The following is a 22,307-nucleotide window of genomic DNA, read 5'->3' as shown; positions in this document are numbered from 1 at the left end:
GTTGATTGATAATTGCTTGAGATCCCTGTTGTCTTTGGTTTATTGTTAGTTGTAATGTCTGATTCTGCTGAGTGCGGTTTATATTTTTATTGTGGTACAATAGTCCTTTTTTTGTTTTGCCTGTGTAGGTGTTTATTATTATTGTTGTTGTTGTGGTCATGAAGGTTGGATAAGTTAAATGCTACTGTATTGTTTTTTGGAGGCCCAGTGTAGCAGTGACTGGCCTCTCAGCCTCAGTGCCAGGCTGTTTCTTGCCTGTGATGGTGTTGATTCTTATTGTTGTTGTTGTTATTGTTATTATTGTAATTGTTTTTTTGGAGGCCAAGTGTGAATGTAGGGATTGGGGAGGTGGATGAGTTGTGTTGTCAAATTTGGTATTTGTTATAGTCACAATGCGTTGTTGTGAGTTTTGTGGGTCCGGATTGTGGTTTTGTGGTGTAGTTGTGTTGTTACAACCGGGAGAAAAGGCTTTTGTGTTGTGTTGTCAAGTTTTGTATTTCTGGGGCGTTTAGTTGTGCACCAAGTTTCGTATTTCTGGGGCGTTTAGTTGTGTTGTTATAGTCACGATGCATTGTTGTGAGTTTTGTGGGTCCAGATTGTGGTTTTGTGGTGTGGTTGTGTTGTTACAACCGGGAGGCAAGGCTTTTGCGTTGTGTTGTCAAGTTTTATATTTCTGGGGTGTTTAGTTGTGTGCCAAGTTTCGTATTTCTGGGGCGTTTAGTTGTGTTGTTATAGTCACGATGCGTTGTTGTGAGTTTTATGGGTCCGGATTGTGGTTTTGTGGTGTGGTTGTGTTGTTACAACCTGGAGGGAAGGCTTTTGCGTTGTGTCGCCAAGTTTCGTATTTCTAGGGCGTTTAGTTGTGTTGTTATAGTCACAATGCGTTGTTGTGAGTTTTGTGGGTCCTGTGTGGTTTTATGGTGTGGTTGTGTTGTTACAACTGGGAGGCAAGGCTTTTGCATTGTGTTGCCAAGTTTTGTATTTCTGGGGCGTTTAGTTGTGTTGTTATCGCATGATGTGTTGTTGTGAGTTTTGTGGGTCCGGATTGTGGTTTTGTGGTGTGGTTGTGTTGTTGTAACCGGGAGGCAAGCCTTTTGCATTGTGTTGCCAAATTTCGTATTTCTGGGATGTTTAGTTTTGTTGTTATAGTCACTGCGCAAACAACTTTATCATTTTATATATATAGATATAGATATTGAACTATACCACTATAGTGTAATATATAACATATAATTAATATTATTATATGGCATTATTATTAGTATTATATTGTATAAAATGATAATATTATTATCAATATCATATGTATATACAATATATTATATTATTAAAACTGATATAAAAATATTATATTATAAATGAGGGCGGGGGCCAGGTAAATGACCTTGGAGGGCCGCATCCGGCCCCCGGGCCTTAGTTTGGGGACCCTTGTTCTAGGCCACCGGAGGCTCTCCTTGGGCTTGAATGGGAGGAAGAGGCCTCGCATGCTCTGTCCCAAACTACAACCCCCGTCATCCTTTGCGCGCGCCTCTCCCCTCCTTCCGGCCCCCCGCCCCCCTCCAGCTGATATAAACAAAGACGGTCGTGAGGCGAGAGGCGACGGAGGAGGGCGGCTTGTCAGGTGGACGGCGCCGATGCTGCTGCGGCTCCTGCTCGGCCCGCAATTTACCTCAGCAACGTTCCCGCCCTCGACATTTTACCTCAGAGGGAGACCTCTCTGGACATCCTGATGCCGAGGCATGGATAGGGCAGCAGCGCCGCCGCCGCCGCCGAGGATGGGCGAGAAGAAGAAGGGCGGCCGGGGCAAGGAGGGCCAGGGCCACGGAGGAAGAGGCGGCGGAGGAGGAGGAGGGAGGCCGGCCTGCGCGGCCCAGCAATGCGGGCAGCTCCAGGACCTCATCGACATCTCCCTCTCCAGCCTCCAGGGCCTCCGCACCAAGTGCGCCGCCTCCAACGACCTCACCCAGCACGAGATCCGCGCCTTGGAGGTAAAGAAAGAGATAGGGATCTCCTATATATATATATATATATATAAATAGATGTATGTATATATGTATAATATACACACGCCCGCCTTAACCCCTTCTGCAGGGGAGGGGGGAGGCTGCTCCTCTTAGGCCCCGCCCCTTTCGGTTAAAACAAGGAGGGAGGGGCTCTCTGCGGGGGAATATAAGATAAATGTAGAATATACTAATTAGTATAGTATGTACTCATGTATATATATATATATATATATATATATATATATAATAATAATATAATAATAATCATATAGGAGCCATTGTATTCAGGCTAAGACTGCACATATACACCATCCAGAATATAAGGTATATATAGTATATACTAATTAGTATAGTATGTACTAATATACATACAGTATATACCAGGGGTCCCCAAACTAAGGCCCGGGGGCCGGATGCGGCCCCCCGAGGTCATTTACCTGGCCCCCGCCCTCAGTTTTATAATATAATATATTGTATATACATATAATATTGATAATATTATAATGTAATACAATATAACACTAATAATACCATAGAATAATATTAATTATACATTCTATATTACATATAATATTACTAATAATATTACAGTATAGTGGTATAGTTCAATATAGTAATATATAATGCTAATATTGTGCTATGGTAATAATATAATATATATGTACATATAATTTGTAAGCCACTCTGAGTCCCCTTTGGGGTGAGAAGGGTGTGATACAAATGTAGTAAATAAATGCAGTAAATAAATAATAAATAAATACATTTTAGACTTAGGCTCGCCCAAAGTCTGAAATGACTTGAAGGCACACAACAACAACAACAACAACAATCCTAATTAACTTGACTATCTCATTGACCAGAAGCAGGAGCACACTTCCCATTGAAATCCTGATAAATGTATGTTGGGATAAAATTGTTTTTATTTTTAAATATTGCATTGTTCTTTCATTGTTCTTGATGTTGTTGTTGTTTTTGCACTACAAATAAGACATGTGCAGTGTGCATCGGAATTTGTTTGTATTTTTTTTTTTCAAATGATAATCCGGCCCCTCAACAGTCTGAAGGATTATGGACCGGCCCTCGGCTTAAAAAGTTTGAGGACCCCTGGTATATACTAATTAGTATAGTATGTACTAATGTATATATATAATAATAATAACATAATAATATAATAATAATCATATAGGAGCCATTGTATTCAGGCTAAGACTGCACATATACACCATCCAGAATATAAGGTATATATAGTATATACTAATTAGTATAGTATGTACTAATATACATACAGTATATACTAATTAGTATAGTATGTACTAATGTATATATATAATAATAATAACATAATAATATAATAATAATCATATAGGAGCCATTGTATTCAGGCTAAGACTGCACATATACACCATCCAGAATATAAGGTATATATAGTATATACTAATTAGTATAGTATGTACTAATATACATACAGTATATACTAATTAGTATAGTATGTACTAATGTATATATATAATAATAATAACATAATAATATAATAATAATCATATAGGAGCCATTGTATTCAGGCTAAGACTGCACATATACACCATCCAGAATATAAGGTATATATAGTATATACTAATTAGTATAGTATGTACTAATATACATACAGTATATACTAATTAGTATAGTATGTACTAATGTATATATATAATAATAATAACATAATAATATAATAATAATCATATAGGAGCCATTGTATTCAGGCTAAGACTGCACATATACACCATCCAGAATATAAGGCATATATAGTATATACTAATTAGTATAGTATGTACTAATATATATATACTGTATATACTAATTAGTATAGTATGTACTAATGTATATATATAAAATTATAATGTAATAATATAATAATCATATACTAATGAGTAGTATATAATATAATAATAATATAACATAATAATAGAATAATAATCATAGAGGAGCCATTGTATTCAGGCTAAGCCTCTACATATACACCATCCAGAATATAAGGTAAATATTAGTATAGTATATACTAATTAGTATAGCATGTACTCATGTATACATATAATATAAAAATATAATGTAATAATATAAGAACAATCATAAACTAATGTGTACTATATAAAATAATAATATAACATAATAATATAATAATAATCATATAGGAGCCATTGTACTGAGGCTAAGCATGCACCATTCAGAATATAAGGTATGTATAGTATGCACCAATGTGTATATATATATATAGTAATAATATAATGTAATAATATAATAATCATATACTAATGAGTAGTATATAATATAATAATAATATAACATAATAATAGAATAATCATATAGGAGCCATTGTATTCAGGCTAAGACTGCACATATGCACCATCCAAAATCAGACACACACACATATATAATAGAATAATATAGTGTTTAGTATATAATATATACAGTATATAATAATTAGTATAGCATATAATAATATGTAGTAAATAAAATAATAATCATATAATGTAATAATATAATAACAATCTTATAGTAATAATCATATAGGAGCCATTGTACTCAGGCTAAGACTGCACATATACACCATCCAGAATATAAGGTATATATAGTATATACTAATTAGTATAGTATGTACTAATGTATATATATATATATATATAGTAATAATATAATGTAATAATATAATAATCATATACTAATGTGTAGTATATAATATAATAATATAAGATGATAATATAATAATAATCATATAGGAGCCATTGTATTCAGGCTAAGACTGCACACATACACCATCCAAAATCAGACTCCTATATATATATATATATATATATATATATATATATGAATAATATAGTGTATAGTTCAGTAGAGTCTCACTTATCCAAGATAAACGGACTGGCAGAACATAGGATAAGCGAAATTATTGGATAATAACGAGGGATTAAGACAATTTACAAATTAAGCACCAAAAACATCATGTTTTACAAGAAATTGACAGAAAAAGCAGTTCAATACACAGTAATGTTATGTAGTAATTACTGTATTTACGAATTTAGCACCAAAACATGGCAGAACATTGACTACAAAAACAATGACTACTAAAAGGCAGACTGCCTTGGATAATACAGAACCTTGGATAAGTGAGACACTACTGTATATATAATGTAATAATATAATATCAATCATATACTAATGTGTAGTATATAATATAATAATATATTTGGTATATACTAATTAGTATAGTATGTACTAATGTATATGTATATATATATGATATAAAAATATAATGGGGCCCCTGGTGGCGCAGTGTGTTAAAGCGCTGTTAGTTTTCCAGGCTGTAATGCCATGTTCCAGGAACATTTTCTCCTGATGTTTCACCTACACCTATGGTAGGCATCATCAGAGGTTGTGAGGTCTGTTGGAAGCTAGGCAAGTGGGGTTTATATCCCTGTAGAATAATGAACAGGGTGGAAGAAAGAACTCTTGTCTGTTGGAGGCAAGTGTGAACGTTGCAATTGACCACCTTGATTAGCATTGAATGGCGTTGCAGCTTCAAAGCCTGGCTGCTTCCTGCCTGAGGGAATCCTTTGTTGGGAGATGTTAACTGGCCCTGATTGTTCATGTCCGGAATTACTCTGTTTTCTGAGTGTTGTTCTTTATTTACTGTCCTGATTTTAGAGTTTTTAAAATACTAGTAGCCAAATATAGTTCATTTTCATGGTTTCCTCCTTTCTGTTGAAATTGACCACATGCTTGTGGATTTCAGCAGCTTCTCTGTGGTGAATATTGTTAGGATCCCCCCAGGCAGGAAGCAGCCAGGCTTTGAAGTTGCAAGGCCATTCAGTGCTAATCAAGGTGGCCAATGACAACATTCCCACTTGCTTCAAACAGACAAGAGTTCTTTCTCCCACCTTGGACGTTATTCCACAGATACATAAACCCCACTTGCCTAGTTTCCAACAGACCTCACAACCTCTGAGGAGTCCTGCCATAGATGTGGGCAAAATGTCAGACCATTCCGGACATGAAAGCCTTTGACAACACACAAAATATGCATTATATCGGGAGATCTCAGGGTGGCTTATAAATAGCATTAAGATAGTTTAGGTACACACAGAAAGCTAATAAAGAGAGAGAAATGATAACAAAAAGGCCACTTTTTTGTCCTACCTGCATGGAAATTAACCCACATTTTCCATTAAGTCCTCATTTAGTGGCATACTTTCCCCAGTCTATGTGTCTTTGTCAACATTTCCCCTCTTTACTTGAATTGTGTTTGCATGGGTTTTCCCCAACTGCATGCATTGTTCTCCAGTCACACTTCAAATGCCAAGCTGTATTTCTGGCTTTGCAGAGGGATTGGTTGGTGAGTGCTGGAAGAGTCTATACATTAATAGATACTATATATAAATACTTTGGTTTTCTCGATATACAGTGAGAGGCCGAAATTCTGCAAAGGTGTTTAGAAAGAAAAATAGAAACTAAATTACTCAGGCTGACCTATGCCACACAGCTCCAACATCTCCTTTACTTTTGTATATTTGTGATGGGGAATGTATGAGATTGATGTATATTTGGGACAGTGTGAAAATGCTCCAAATCTCTACGCTGATTGGAAAAATGGAGTTTTTAGGGAGAAAATGAGGGGGAAGGAAGGAAGTCCCTTCCAGCTATTGTAAAACAGAACTTCTAGAGGATTGCACATTTTGGCTGCTGCAGGAAATGACTGACAGAAGAACTGTGCAGAACTAGAGGTAGCTGTGGAGCAAGGCAAGACAATGTGGGAGTGTGACCCATGGGATGCCATCTTCCTGTTGTAACCAGTGGATTTGGGAAACTGGTACTGTGATTGTTGCCGGGCATTGTTGAAAGAGTTCGAAATGATACACATTCTGATTTTACAGCTTTCTTATAGAGCAGGAGTGAGCAACTGTAGAAGAATAGGTAGCTAGGTTGTTGTGCATTTTCCGTCCTTGGAGGTGTCTACGGACAACGCCCGCTCTTCGGCTTAGAAATGGAGATGAGCACCAACCCCCAGAGTCAGACATGACTGGACTTAACGTCAGGGGAAACCTTTATCTTTTTTATGGCCATGTTCCAGAAACATTTTCTCCTGACGTTTCACCCACATCTGTGGCAGGCATCCTCAGAGGTTGTGAGGATGCTACATTATTCCCACGAGAAACCTAGGAAGGTTCTGCACCATGCCCACAATGTATCCATCCTTGTAGAGTTTGGAAAACCAAGTAACTGGAATGCAACCCCAGAATCGCACAGCCACATGGCTGTGGTGGTTGTGGAATCCTGGAGTTACGGTTCCAAAAGTAAGTTTTAAGCTCTGTGTTGTCGGAAGGCTTTCATGGCCGGAATCACTGGGTTGCTATCAGTTTTCCAGGCTGTATTGCCATGTTCCAGAAACATTGTCTCCTGATTTTTCACCCACATCTATGGCAGGCATCCTGAGAGGTTGTGAGGTCTGTTGGAAACTAGGCAAGTGGGGTTTATATCCCTGTAGAATAATGTCCAGGCTGAAAGAAAGAACTCTTGTCTGTTGGAGGCAAGTGTGAATGTTGCAATTGGCCACCTTGATTAGCATTGAATGGCCTTGCAGCTTCAAAGCCTGGCTGCTTCCTGCCTGAGGGAATCCTTTGTTGGGAGGTGTTAACTGGCCCTGATTGTTTCATGTCAGGAATTCCTCTGTTTTCTGAGTGTTGTTCTTCATTTACTGTCCTGATTTTAGAGTTTTTCTGGCCATGTTAGTTGCTCCCAGTGGCGCAGCAGATTAAACCGCTGAACTGCTGAATTTGCTGACTGAAAAGTCACCGGTTCAGATCCGGGGAGCGGAGTGAGCTCCCGCTGTTAGCCCCAGCTTCTGCCAACCTAGCAGTTTGAAAACATGCAAATGTGAGTAGATCAATAGGTACGGCTCTGGCGGGAAGGTAACGGTGTTCCATGCAGTCATGCCGGCCACATGACCTTGGAGGTGTCCATGGACAATGCTGGCTCTTTGGCTTAGAAATGGAGATGAGCACCAACCCCCAGAGTTGGACACAACTAGACTTAGCATCAGGGGAAAACCTTTACCTTTACCTATGGCCATGTTCTAGAAACATTCTCTCCTGATGTTTTGCCCACATCTATGGCAGGCATCCTCAGAGGTTGTGTGGTCTGATGGAAACTAGGCAAGTGGGGTTCAGATATATGTGTGTGTGTGTGTGTGTGGAATAATGTCCAGGGTGGGAGAAAGAACTCTTGCATACAAGTGGAGAGGGATCTCAAGTTGGGTTGCTTCAAAGATGCCTTGTGCTCCAGTTCTGTTCTCAGTCTCTTCAGCATCTGCTTGCTCTGTCGCTTTTTTCCCAGAGTTGCTGTGCATATTTCACCACTGCGAGCAGTCTTGCAGCTTCGCAAGCCTCTCAGTGCGCCGGGAAGCTGGCTGATGCTGCGGCAGCACGCTGAATTGACTGGCTTTAAGGTTTGGTTGAGAGAGCTGCAGATGACGAAGCAGCTACTGGATGCACTGTGACTGGTCTCAAGGGGAGGGAGATGGAAGAGGCAGGAGAAAGGAAGGAAGGATGTGGTTTCAGTGAACGTGTTTTTTGGAATGGCGCTTAAAGACCTACCAATTTGAGGTTGCACTGACATAGTTTTGATGGTATGAGTTGGCTTGCCCTAGTGGAAATATTTCACCTTTTTGCTTGCCAAATAGGTTTTCCTTTCCTTTTGCTGTTTCCTGCTAAGGACATGCACGTTTTAAAATGCCCTGACATTCTTACAGATATTAAAGTGCTTTGACACAAAAACTGAAGACACTGTTCATGTGAAAGCCCTTTTGCTGACTTGCTGTGTGTCATAGAAGGCTTTCATGGCTGGGATCACAGGGTTGTTGTATGTTTTCCGGGCTGTATGGCCATGTTCCAGAAGTATTCTCTCCTGACTTTTCGCCCACATCTATGGCAGGCATCCTCAGAGGTTGTGACTTCTGAGGATGCCTGCCATAGATGTGGGCGAAACGTCAGGAGAGAATACTTCTGGAATATGGCCATACAGCCCGGAAAACATACAACAACCCCTTTGTCTTTCTTCTCATGACTTGTTCTGGCCTTATAGCTCTTATCTGTGGTGGAGTCTCCATTGGCCTGTAGAGCCCAGTTTAGGTGGTTCACTTCTCATTGGGAGTGTTGAATGGGTCCCAACAGTATTTTGGGAGCATCATTTTACAAAAGCCGATACAGAAAACTGCGATTTATAGGTAAAGGTTTCCCCTGACGTTAAGTCCAGTCGTGACCGACTTTGGAGGTTGGTGCTCATCTCCATTTCTAAGCCGAAGAGCCGGCGTTGTCTGTAGACACCTCCAAGGTCATGTGGCCACTGGCATGACTGCATGGTGCACCGTTACCTTCCCACCGGAGCAGTACCTATTGATCTACTCACATTTGCATGTTTTCGAACTGCTACCCTGTTTCCCCTAAAATAAGACATCCCCAGAAAATAAGACTTAGTAGAGATTTTGCTGAATTGCTAAATATAAGGCCTCCCCTGAAAGTAAGACCTAGCAAAGTTTTTGTTTGGAAGCATGCCTGCCAAACAGAACACCAGAGTAAGCAGGATTGGTAAATGTATGTACCATAAAGTGTTGTACATGAAAATATTGGTAATAACAAGAAATTCTTGATGGGATTCACAGTTTGTCTGGTTATGCTGGTTTATGATAACTACTGTACAGTATATAATAAATGTTCATTTTTTGTTCAACAATAAATGTGAATTCTTCTTCATGGAAAAAAGACATCCCCTGAAAATAAGACTTAGCACATATTTGGGAGCAAAAATTAATATAAGACACTGTCTTATTTTCGGGGAAACACAGTAGGTTGTCAGGAGCTGGGGCTAACAGCAGGCGCTCATTCCGCTTTTGGTCCGCAAGTTCAGCAGTTCAGCGCTTTAACACACTGTGCCATTTTGATTTAAATAGCCACGGAGAAACAACTTCATCTTTTCCTTTCCATCTTCTACCCCTTTCCTCTTCCTCAGTTTCGTAGTATATTGATTTTTGCAAGATGAGGAATCTGTTGTGGTGGGTTGTGTCTATGTGCGTGGTTTTCCTTCCCCCACAAAAACATTTTGAGGGAGCACCACATAGTGCCTGCCCTGTGTGTGGCTAAGCGCTTGTTATTCTTAAATACATATTATCTGTTCCAATGCAGGGGAGTCTGTTGCAGCGACTTCCTGTTTTCTGCCGAAAGCGTTTGCGACATGAGGAATGGGAAAGGATGGCTTGGTTCTCATCCTCCCAAGGCCTTGCTTTGTATTAAACATAGGGATACTCGGAGCAAGCGAGGAGGGGGAAGGCAAAGAATGTAGCTGCAGATAGGCTGAGAGAGGAAGCCTTGTGATTTGCTGCCCTGGTACCGGTGCTAAAAATAGAGCTGCACCATCTCCCCTTTTTCTTGATTGGTTTTTCTCTCTCCCCCATTATCGGGAAGATGAGTGAACAAGGTTATGGCCCAGCAGGGGTGGCACGACTCTGCATCTGTGCCTTTGCCATTCTGTTTAGAAGCAGACTTTGTTCAAGATCCAGCTCTTTCCTTTTCTGCTGTGGTAGGCAGAAGAAGAAAAAACAAACCCATGGATTTCAGAAGGACGTCAGTCTGTATCAGTCTGTTGCAAGAAAGCAACAAAGCAGTGTGGCACTTGTTAAAGACTAATGGCTTGGATTGTGGATATGCAAACTGGAACCACGAAAGCTCATGCAATAATAAATATGCTCACCTGTGAACAGTTACGCGGCTGTAAATTTAGAAGTGCAAGGTCTCATGATTGGCAGTCTTTATAACATCTACAGTAGAGTCTCGCTTATCCAACATAAATGGATAAGCGAAAATGTTGGGTAATAACAAGGGATTAAAGAAAATAATAATAATAAAACTTTATTTATACCCCGCCACCATCTCCCCAACGGGGACTCGGGGCGGCTTACATGCCCAGAACAATCTATATATATAAAAGAGTAATGAAATTTTGGCCTAGGACAAAACAACAAAACTACACATCCCAGAAACACTAAACTTGGCAGCACAACCCCTCATCCATGCCTCTACGTTCATACAATAAAAAGAAAAGAAAAATAAAGTCCTAATTAGAGGGAGAGGAATAATTGTTTTTATCCAATTGCTGCCAGTTAGAAGGCTAATCTCTGCCCACTTGGTCTCCTAGAAACCCACTCAGTCCAGGGGACAGGCAGAGTTAGGCCTCACTTAGGCCTCTTTCACACTGCCTATAAAATACACATTATCAGATTTGCACTGGATTATCTGGACTCCACACTGCCATATAATCCACTTCAGTGTGCATTTTATACAGCTGTGAAGAAAGGGCTCATATAATCCAGTTCTAAGCATATAATATGAGATTATAAATATAATATGTAATAATTACTGTGATATAATAATACAGAACAATATAATCTCTAAAATCAGGACAGTAAATAAAGAGCAACACTCTAAAAGCAGAAGCCACAGCAACGCGTGGCCGGGCAAAGCTAGTACAATATAAACAGCATATAAAAGAACAACACATCAAAACACAGTGAACAATACAATAAATAATAATATCCATTACAATGCAAAATCAAGGAAACAATAAAAACAAGGGTGGGCCACATGAACATTAAGTTAAAACTCGGGGTGAGAAAGGCATAAGAATAAAACCACAGCGAACAGGGTCATAAGAAAGTGGTGCAGTCTAGGGGATAGATATTAGAAGGGAGCAACGGAAAAGAAATATAAAGTAGTTACTCTCCAAAAGCACAACGGAAGAACAATGTTTTCAAGTCTTTCTTGAAGGCTACTAATGTGGGGGCTTGCTTCTAATCTCAAGCCTATTAAACGTCAAATTACGCTATGATTTTACAAATTAAGCACCAAAAACATCATGTTTTACACCAAATCGACAGAAAAAGCAGTTTGATACACAGTAATGTTATGTAGTCATTACTGTATTTATGAATTTAGCACCAAAACATCGCAATATATTGAAAACATTGACACAAAAAACATTGGTTACTAACAAATTGACTACAAATAAAGATAGAATTGTATAAAATGAACTTACCATAGCAACATTGTTGGAAATTAAATCCATAAACAGTTCAATCTTTGCTGCCTGGAGAAACTGCCATGGATCGGGTAGGAGACAAACTGCATTGGATAATCCAGAACGTTGGATAAGCGGATGTTGTATAAGTGAGACTCTACTGTATTTACAAAATGTTGTTTCTGCAAAATATGTACATTGTTTTCTAATAGTAGCTATTCGTACTGACTAGTAGCTATTGATTATGTTTTAATGTACTATAGTAGAGTCTCACTTATCCAAGCTAAATGGGCCGGCAGAACCTTGGATAAGCAACTATCTTGGATAATAAAGAGGGATTAAGGAAAAGCCTATTAAACATCAAATTAGGTTAGGATTTTACAAATTAAGCACCAAAACATCATGTTATACAACAAAATTGACAGAAAAAGTAGTTCAATACGCAGTAATGTTATGTTGTAATTACTGTATTTATGAATTTAGCACCAAAATATCACGATATATTGAAAACATTGACTACAAGAAATGCGTTGGATAATCCAGAACCTTGGATAAGTGAGTCTTGGATAAGTGAGACTCTACTGTATATGTTTTGTGATTTTATGTTTATGTGTTTTAAATGTACTTATGTGATTGTATTTTATTGTGTATTGCTGGGCTTGGTCCCCATGTGAGTTGCCCTGAGTCCCTTTGGGGAAATGGGGTGGGATATAAGAATAAAGTTATTAATAAACAAAACAAAATATAAATATCAGGTGTGGTTTGCACAAAGATAAAGAATATGGATAACCCATACAGAAACACTCTGTACATGGTGGCGCAATGGGTTAAACCAGGGGTCCCCAAACTAAGGCCCGGGGGCTGGATGCGGCCCATCAAAGCCATTTATCCGGCCCCCACAGCACAAGGGCAGAAGGGGGTTGGGATAAATTACCCAAGGGGTCTCTTCTTCTCTTACAGCCATTATTATTATTGTTGTTGTTGTTGTTGTTATTATTATTATTATTATCATTAACATTGAGGCTGGGTGGCCATCTGTCAGGGGTGCTTTGCTTGTGCTTTTGGTGCACAGAGGCAGAAGGGGGTTGGACTAAATGACCTAAGGGGTCTCTTCCAACCCTCTTTATTATTATTATTATTATTATTATTATTATTATTATTATTATTATTATTAACATTGAGGCTGGGTGGCCATCTGTCAGGGGTGCTTTGCTTGTGCTTTTGGTGCACAGAGGCAGAAGGGGGTTGGACTAAATGACCTAAGGGGTCTCTTCCAACCCTCTTTATTATTATTATTATTATTATTATTATTATTATTATTATTATTATTATTAACATTGAGTCTGGATGGCCATCTGTCAGGGATACTTTGATAGTGCTTTTGGTGCACAAAGGCAGAAGGGGGTTGGACTAAACGGCTCAAGGGGTCTCTTCCAACCCTCTTTATTATTATTATTATTATTATTATTAACATTGATTGTGGGTGGCCATCTGTCAGGAGTGCTTTGTTTGTGCTTTCGGTGCACAAAGGCAGAGGGGGATTGGACTCAATGGCCCAAAGGGTCTCTTCCAACCCTCTTTTTTATTATTATTGTTGTTATTATTATTATTATTATTATTATTTATTGCTCGGTGGCCAACTATAGTTCGGCCCTCCAACGGTCCGAAGGATCGTGAACTGGCCCCCTGTTTAAAAAGTTTGGGGACCCCTGGGTTAAACCCTTGTGCTGGCTGAAATGCTGACTTGAAGGTTGGGTTGCTGACCTGAAGGTTGGTGGTTTGAATCTGCGAGACGGGGTGAGCCCCCGTCTGTCAGCTCTAGCTTGTGGGGACATGAGAGAAGCCTCCGAACAGGATGGTAACACATCTGGGCATCCCCTGGACAACGTCTCTGTAGACGGCCAATTCTCTCACACCAGAAGCAACTTGCAATATGAAAAAAAACCCTTGCTTTTCTTCCAATGGGATCTGGTGTCTTAACGGTATTTAGGCCAAATGGGCCATGCAGTTCCCCAAATGTGCTGTGTTTCTGTTCTTGATCTTTCCCTCTAAGTTTGCCCAAAAACGAACTTGAGAATTTTCCCCAAGATTTCCCCCCACAGCAGATTTCCATCCCTGCATTATACCATTATTATGCTTTACACTTAATTCTCAGACTATTGGCTTTACAAGGCCATTGCTGTCTGCTACCAATTATAAACTCACTCTTAAATTTTTGGTAAAATTCGACATTGTTTCCCATCCTTTGAAACTTCTCTTGGGGATGGACACCAGGCAAATGTTTTCCTGCTGGGCTCTGGTCTTCTCTGTGAATTAGCCTCGCTGTGCAAGGACTTCTGCTGCAGGCATATGGCTTAAACCAACAACAAACATAAGCGGTTTGTGCTTTTGATTTGTAATGTTTATTTTTTTTAAACTGGCATCTAAATAGCTGGAACCATTCCTTGACATTTGAGCTTGTTTTGCTCGCTTTGTTGAGGTTTCTCAACTCACAAGGAAACTTGGCTTTCCCCATAATCCATAACCAGAGATGAAACAAAGGCGTGAAACAAGTTATTTCTTTAATCTCATGGCTTCTCAGAGCACAAGCTGAGATCCTGTTCCTGGGGCTATGCTTTCGGTGATGGTGGCTGGCCTATGTTTATTATTTTAGGCTTTTTATGTTGTGGTTGCTTCCTTGCTTCTGAAATAATGAGCAAATAATTATGGAATCTGAAGCTATATGCATTCAACAAGTGGCTCCATTTAGAACAAGATTGACAAGGTAGCCTTGTATAGTTTCCAGGCTCCAGCTGTTTTAACTAACCCAGAGCCCTCGGTGACTCAATGGGTGAAATCCTTGTGCCGGCAGGACTGCTGACTGACAGGTTGACGAATCCAGGAAGAGCGGGTGAGCTCCCTCTGTCAGCTCTAGCTTGTGGGAACATGAGAGAAGCCTCCCAGCAGGATGGCAATATATCTGGGCGTCCCCTGGGCAATATCTCTGTAGACAGCCAATTCTCTTACACCAGAAGCGATTTGCAGTATGTTCTCAAGTTGCTGCTGACACGATAATAATAAGGCAACTAACTACAGTAGAGTCTCCAACATCCGCTTATCCAACGCTCTGGATTATCCAACGCAGTTTGCCTCCTGCCCTGATCCACAGCTGTTTCTCTAGGCAGCAAGGATTGAACTTTTTATGGCTTTAATTTCTGATAATGTTGCTACTATAACTTCATTTTATGCAATTCTATCTTTATTTGTAGTCAGTTTGTTAGTAGCCAATGTTTTTGTAGTCAATGTTTTTAATACAGTAGAGTCTGGCTTATCCAACGCAAACGGGCCAGCAGAACATTGGATAAGCGAATATGTTGGATAATAAGGAGAGATTAAGGAAAAGCCTATTAAACATCACATTAGGTTATGATTTTACAAATCAAGCACCAAAACATGTTATACAACAAATTTGACAGAAAAAGTAGTTCAATACACAGTAATGCTATGTAGTAATTACTGTATTTACGAAATTAGCACCAAAATATCACGATGTATTGAAAACATTGACTACAAAAATGCGTTGGATAATCCAGAACGTTGGATAAGTGAGACTCTACTGTACATTGCGATGTTTTGATGCTAAATTCATAAATACAGTAATTAATACATAACATTACCATGTTTTAGACTGCATTTTCTGTCAGTTTGTTGTAAACATGATGTTTTTGGTGCTTAATTTGTATAATCATAACGTAATTTGACGTTTAATAGGCTTTTTCTTAATCCCCCCCTTATTATCCAACATTTTTGCTTATCCAATGTTCTGCTGGCCCATTTATGTTGGATAAGTGAGACTCTACTGTAACAACAACAAAAATAAAAAGAAGCCTCCCACAAGGATGATAAAACATGAAACATCCGGGCATTCCCGGAGCAACGTCCTTGCAGACGGCCAATTCTCTCTCACCAGAAGCGACTTGCAGTTTCTCAAGTCGCTCTTGACACACACAAAAGCGAACACAGACAATTCTGATAAATGTTTGGAGTTGCAATCCCTACTTCTACCTGTTGAGGCAAACCCAGACAATCACAGAATCCTATAGTTGAAAGAGACCACAAAGGCCATCCAATCCAACCCCATTCTGCCATTCAGAAATACACAATCAAAGCACTCTGAACAGATGACCATCCTGTTCAAAAACTTCCAAGGAGGTTCCTGCCTCGGTCTTGCAAAACTTCTTCTTGTCAGAGTAGACAGTACTAGGTTATAAAGTTCATGCACTGGTTCAGCAGAACCAGATTTCACACATTCCTAGTACTGTTGAGAAGAGGGGTGAAGAAACACTCAGGCAGCCACAGCCTTCTCCTGCGTGATACTATCATTTGGTTGTTTCCCAGGTTTTGTCCACGTTTCTCCCTCCCATTTGAGGAGATCAATATCTCCCACCTCAGGACCAGTTACTGGCAGTAAGAGATCACACCAGTACAGAATAATCACTTACCAGAACCCGTCCTGCATCAAGCATGCAGGATATTGGGACAGCATCAGATTGAATTGCTGCCACTACCTTATTACACTGGTGTTCTTGCAAAACATAAGGCCCGGTCAATATGTTGTCCAGAATCACTGAGTTGTTGTGTGTTTTCCGGGCTGTATGGCCATGTTCCAGAAGCATTCTTTCCTGACGTTTCGCCCACATCTATGGCAGGCATCCTTAGAGGTTGTGAGGTATAAGGGCCTGGTTATCTGACACCAAATGGGACAGAGATAACCAATAATAATAATAATAATAATAATAATAATAATAATAATAATAATAATAATAAGAATACATCACACAGTCCTAGACACTTGGGAAGTGTTCGATTTGTGATTTTGTGATACGAAATCCAGCATATCTACCTTGTTTGCTGTGTCATAATAAAATAATAATGATAATAATAATAATAATAATAATAATAATTTTATTTTTATACCCCGCCACCATCTCCCCAAAGGGACTCGGGGAGGCTTACACGGGGCCAAGCCCAAGCATAACAGACATTGTGTTGTCTCAGGCTTTCATGGCTGGAATCACTGGGTTCCTGCGAGTTTTCCGGACTGTTTGGCCATGTTCCAGAAGCGTTCTCTCCTGATATTTCACCCACATCTATGGCAGGCATCCTCAGAGGTTGTGAAGCATATTGAGGCTTAATGAGGTTTATATATCTGTGGAATAATGTCCAGGGTGGGAGACAGAACTGATTTTAGAGCTTTTTAAATACTAATAGCCAGATTTTGTTCACTTTTATGGTTTCCTCCTTTCTGTTGAAATTGTCCACATGCTTGTGGATTTCAATGGCTACCAGTATTTTAAAAATTCTAAAATCAGGACAGTAAATAAAGTACAACACTCACCTTTGTTTTGCTGATTAGAACTTATTGATTAGGACTTATTGTAAGCTGATTAGAACTTATTGATTAGAACTTATTGTAAGCCGCCCTGAGTCCCCTGTTGGGTGAGAAGGGCGGGATATAAATATTGTAATAAATAAATAATAAACTGGTAACCTTCAGGTCAGCAACCCAACCTTCAGGTCAGCAGTTCACAAGGGGTTGTTGTGTATTTTCGAGCTATGTAGTAATTACTGCATTTATGAATTAGCACCAAAATATCATGATATATTGAAAACATTGACTACAAAAATGCGTTGGATAATCCAGAAGGTTGGATAAGCGAATGTTGGATAAGTGAGACTCTACTGTAATAATAATAATAATAATAATAATAATAAAAATAATAATAGACCCCTTGGGCCATATAGTCCAGCTCCCTTCTGCCTTTGTGCACCAAAAGCACTAGCAAAGCACCCCCTTAATAATTATTAATTATTAATTAAATAAAAATAAAAATACCATTATAAACAAGCAAAGCTCTGCAAGGTGCGCACTGGGCGAGGGAGGAGGTGGGGGCCGGATAAATGGCTTCTATGGGCCGCATGTGGCCCCCGGGCCTTAGTTTGGGGACCCCTGCTCTACTGTATTGCATTTGCGCTGGGAGTTGCAGTCCATGATTCCCCCACTCCTGGTCTAGAAGGAAAGAAAAAAAATGAATGTGTGCATGCAGTCATGATGCATTAGCAGACTTGCAAATAAATACACAAATTTGCCAGTGTGGCTTCCACAGTGTTTACCAACCCAGCTGTCTACACATTCTCGTTTACCTCCATTGTTGACATAGTGTCCCTCTCGGGTTTTTCTGCTCCCTTGTCAAATTAGAATTGCAAGAGGGAGATTGAGGCCAAGCATGGTATTTCTGCCCCTTCTATTCTATTTCATGGAGGGTGTTTAGGAGCTCCTCTTCATAGTAAACTATACAGACCCCTCCTGAATAATAATTCAAAATTTTACTTGCCAGTTAAGCTTCAGTAGGGTGTTAACATGTGGATGGCTTGCACCTTGAGAATACCAGGCTTCATCATTTTTTTGCTTTTATCAAAATTGACTACTTGGGCTCACTGATCTACACAGCTTGGTTTGCAATGACTAAGCAAGTCTCCTTTTTTGCATATGGTTCTACTCACCTTTGCTTTAGCACTGTTATAGGCAAGAAGGAAATCACCGGAAGGAAGCACGTGACGTCCTTCTTAGTTTGAGACTCATTGCCTTGAGCTGAATTAAATTAAGAAATGGTAATAGATATTGACATTTGAAACTTTGCTAAAATACGGACTAGGATTAAAATATTGGGCAATATTGGGTAAGTGAGCCTAAAACTCTGTAAGACTTTGGGCGTGCATGTGTGTCTTTGTGTTGCTTCTCCTCTGAACAAGCCTTTTTACAACAGACTCCGCCCACCCCAGGCTTTTGTAACTTGTGTATTGTGCAAACATGGTTGGACACGAGGATTTCATTAGAAATATTCAAATAAGTCCCATCTCTAGAGCAATGTGGTTGTGGTGTGAAGGAAAAGAGTTCTCCTTAGGGAACATATTTAAATATTTGTAATGTGTTTGTCTCAGACAGATCTCTTCTATAACTCTAGAGAGCCCCAGGCAGAGTTTTTATTGGCATTAACTTGGTGGAGACAGAGCATGGAACAGACTGAGTAATGTGTTGGGTTGTTGTGTGTTTTCTGGCCATGCTCCAGAAGTATTCTCTTCTGACGTTTCGCCCACATCTATGGCAGGCATTCTCAGAGGTTGTGAGATATGTTGGAAACTAGGCAAGTGGGGTTTATATTTATGTGTAATGTGTTGTCGAAGGCTTTCATGGCTGGAATCACTGGGTTGCTGGCTAGTAACCAGCTGCAATAAATCACTACTGACCGAGAGGTCATGAGTTCGAAGCCCAGGTTGGGTTAAGCCCCCGACCATTAAATAGCCCGGCTTGCTGTTGACCTATGCAGCCCCGAAAGACAGTTGCATCTGTCAAGTAGGGAAATTTAGGTACGCTTTATGCGGGAGGCTAATTTAACTAATTTACAACATCATAAAAACTACCAGCAAAACACGAGGAAAGGAATGAGGAAGTACAGCCACTAGTGGACAGTGAAGCAACAGCTCCCCCTGTGGCCGGAATCGTGAAGCTGGAAAAAAAAATGTTAAATGCCTCTGTGTCTGTCTATATACGTTGTTTGTCTGTTGGCATTGAATGTTTGCCATATATGTGTTCATTGTAATCCGCCCTGAGTCCCCTTCGGGGTGAGAAGGGTGGAATATAAATACTGTAAATAAATAAATAAATTGCTGTGAGTTTTCAGCATTGTGTGGCCATGTTCCAGAAGCATTCTCTCCTGAAGTTTCGCTCACATTTATGGTGGGCATTCTCAGAGGTTGTGAGGTCTGTTGGAAACTAGGCAAGTGGGGTTTATATATCTGTGGAATAACGTCCAGGGTGTTTGAGGCAAGTGTGAATGTTGCAATTGGCCACCTTGATTAGCATTGAATGGCCTGGCAGCTTCAAAGCCAGGCTGCTTCCTGCAATGAAAATGAACAAATCTGACTGCCAGTGTTTTAAAAAAAACCTCATAAATCAGGACAGTAAATAAAGTACAACACTCAGAATACAGAGGAATTTCGGATATGAATAAATCAGGGCCAGCTAATACCTCTCAACAAAGGATCCCCCCAGGCAGGAAGCAGCCAGGCTTTGAAGCTGCAAGGCCTTTCAATGCTAATCATGGCAACCTTCACAGTGGAACTCTCTCCCCCGGGCTGTGGTGGAGGCTCCTTCTTTGGAGGCTTTTAAGCAGAGGCTGTATGGTCATCTGTCGGGGGTGCTTTGAATGCGATTTCCTGCTTCTTAGCGGGGGGTTGGACTGGATGGCCCATGAGGTCTCTTCCAACTCTACTATTCTATGATTCACACTTGCATCAAACAGACAAGAATTCTTCCGCCTACACTGGACATTCCACGAAAAGATGAGCCTAAATACCTCCTCGCTTTAATGCGGTTCCTAATTATCTACTCACATTTATTTTTGAACTGCTATGTATGCAGAAGCTGGGCTACAGCGCAGAAGCTCACCCTGATCCAGGCTTCGAACTCTCAACCTTCCAGTTGGCAAGATTTATTGCAGCTTGGTGATTAAGCCCGGCCAATTTATACTCTTTGATGAGCAAACTTTGGTTTGGGTTCTAAACTGAAGTTACTTGATGAACCTTGTTATGAATGGTTTTTGGGAGGGAGAAGATAGCATTAAGTGGATTTAAATGTTCCTGTCATTGTGATTTTTCTTGAAGGATCGTTGTTGTGCTGCTATAAAAGAAAAGCTTTGGGTTTGAAAAATTTAAGAAAGAAATTTTACCTGTGTAAATTATGCATAAGGGTAAATTATGCATAACCGCTATGCACAATTATATGTGTTATTTAGGTTCCTGGTTTGAAATGGCCGCCGCTTGCCATCTGCTGTTTGAGGTTGCCCATCAAATCTATTAATGGCTTTTTTCCAACCCCTCTCACACTTTTTTTAATTAGATGATCTGCTTTCAATTGGCTCAAACCAAGTATTTATGGAGATGGTGATGAATTATTCACGGCCACGTTGCCCCAAGGGAGCACTTAACTTGATGGGGAGATTGCTTAAAGATGATGGAGCTATTTTGCCAAGTTGTGGTGGAGAGATTCCTTTCTCTGGATTTTGCATGGTCGGAAGGGAGTATGCCTGTTTCTAGTGGACACAAATGCGGTTGCTGTTGAGTAAGAGGGTTTGAACTGAACTTTGTGAAGTTATTTATCGGATAATAATCCGATAAATTAACCCAGAATTCCCAGACCACAGGCTGTAGCTGGTAAATCTCTGGCCACTTTCTTAGCATGGGGATTAGTCCCCCAAGGGCTCCAAATCCGAATCATGCCACTATCCTAAATTTGGGAAACCTCCAAACCAGGGGTTCTCAAACTTTTTAAGTGGAGGGCCGATTCATGGTCCCTCAGATTGTTGAGGGGCCGAATTATCATTTGAAAAAAAAAAACCGAACAAATTCCTATGCTCACCCCCCCAGCAACAATTACTTATTTATTTACTACATTTATACCCCACCCTCTCTCACCCCGAAGGGGACTCAGAGCGGCTTACAAGTTGTATGTACATACAATATATTATATTATTAGCATAGCACAATAGTAGCATTATAGAATACTATATTGTACAATACCATTATACCGTAATATTATTAGTACTATTACATGTAATATATAATATATAATTAATATTATTATATTATACAATATTATTATATTGTATTATTATTATTAGCCGCCCTGAGTCCCCTATTGGGTGAGAAGGGCGGGGTAGAAATACTGAAATAAATAAATATTATATTGTATTACATTATAATATTATTATCAATATTATATGTATTTACCGCGGGTTGTATGTTGTATGTTGTATGTATGTCTATGTGTTAAATGTTTTGATACGGCCGATGGGCTAATCAATAAAACGTGGTAATATTATATGTATACACAATACATTATATTATTACCATATCATTCATTTACAATATTTCATTTACAATATTGGTAAATGAAAGAACAATACAATATTTAAAAATAAAAATAATTTTAACCAACATACTGTAAACTTTTCAGGATTTCAGTGGGAAGGGTGCGCCTGCTTCTGGCCAATGAGATAATCAAGTAGGATTGTTGTTGTTGTGCCTTCAAGTCATTTCAGACTTTGAGGAGCCTAAGTCTAAAACTGAGGACGGGGGCCAGGTAAATGGCCTTGGAGGGCCGCATCC

The 22,307-nt window shown here is 39.6% G+C and overlaps 1 protein-coding gene across 1 annotated transcript in view; it reads left to right on the top strand.

Annotated features, from left to right (window-relative positions):
• Nucleotides 1-1,576: 1,576 nt before the first annotated feature.
• ksr1 (kinase suppressor of ras 1) overlaps nucleotides 1,577-22,307 on the top strand; it is a 147,900-nt gene continuing 127,169 nt past the window's right edge. Inside the window, exon 1 of the mRNA XM_062960164.1 lies at nucleotides 1,577-1,988. Coding sequence (XP_062816234.1) covers nucleotides 1,740-1,988 — 249 coding nt within the window. The 5' untranslated portion in view covers nucleotides 1,577-1,739. The remainder of the gene's footprint in view (nucleotides 1,989-22,307) is intronic.

The sequence above is a fragment of the Anolis carolinensis genome, unplaced genomic scaffold (assembly GCF_035594765.1).
Source record: "Anolis carolinensis isolate JA03-04 unplaced genomic scaffold, rAnoCar3.1.pri scaffold_7, whole genome shotgun sequence".
NCBI classification, from domain to species: domain Eukaryota; kingdom Metazoa; phylum Chordata; class Lepidosauria; order Squamata; family Dactyloidae; genus Anolis; species Anolis carolinensis.
The sequence above is the reverse complement of the archived record's forward strand: the minus strand, read 5'-3'. Positions and strand labels throughout refer to the sequence as shown.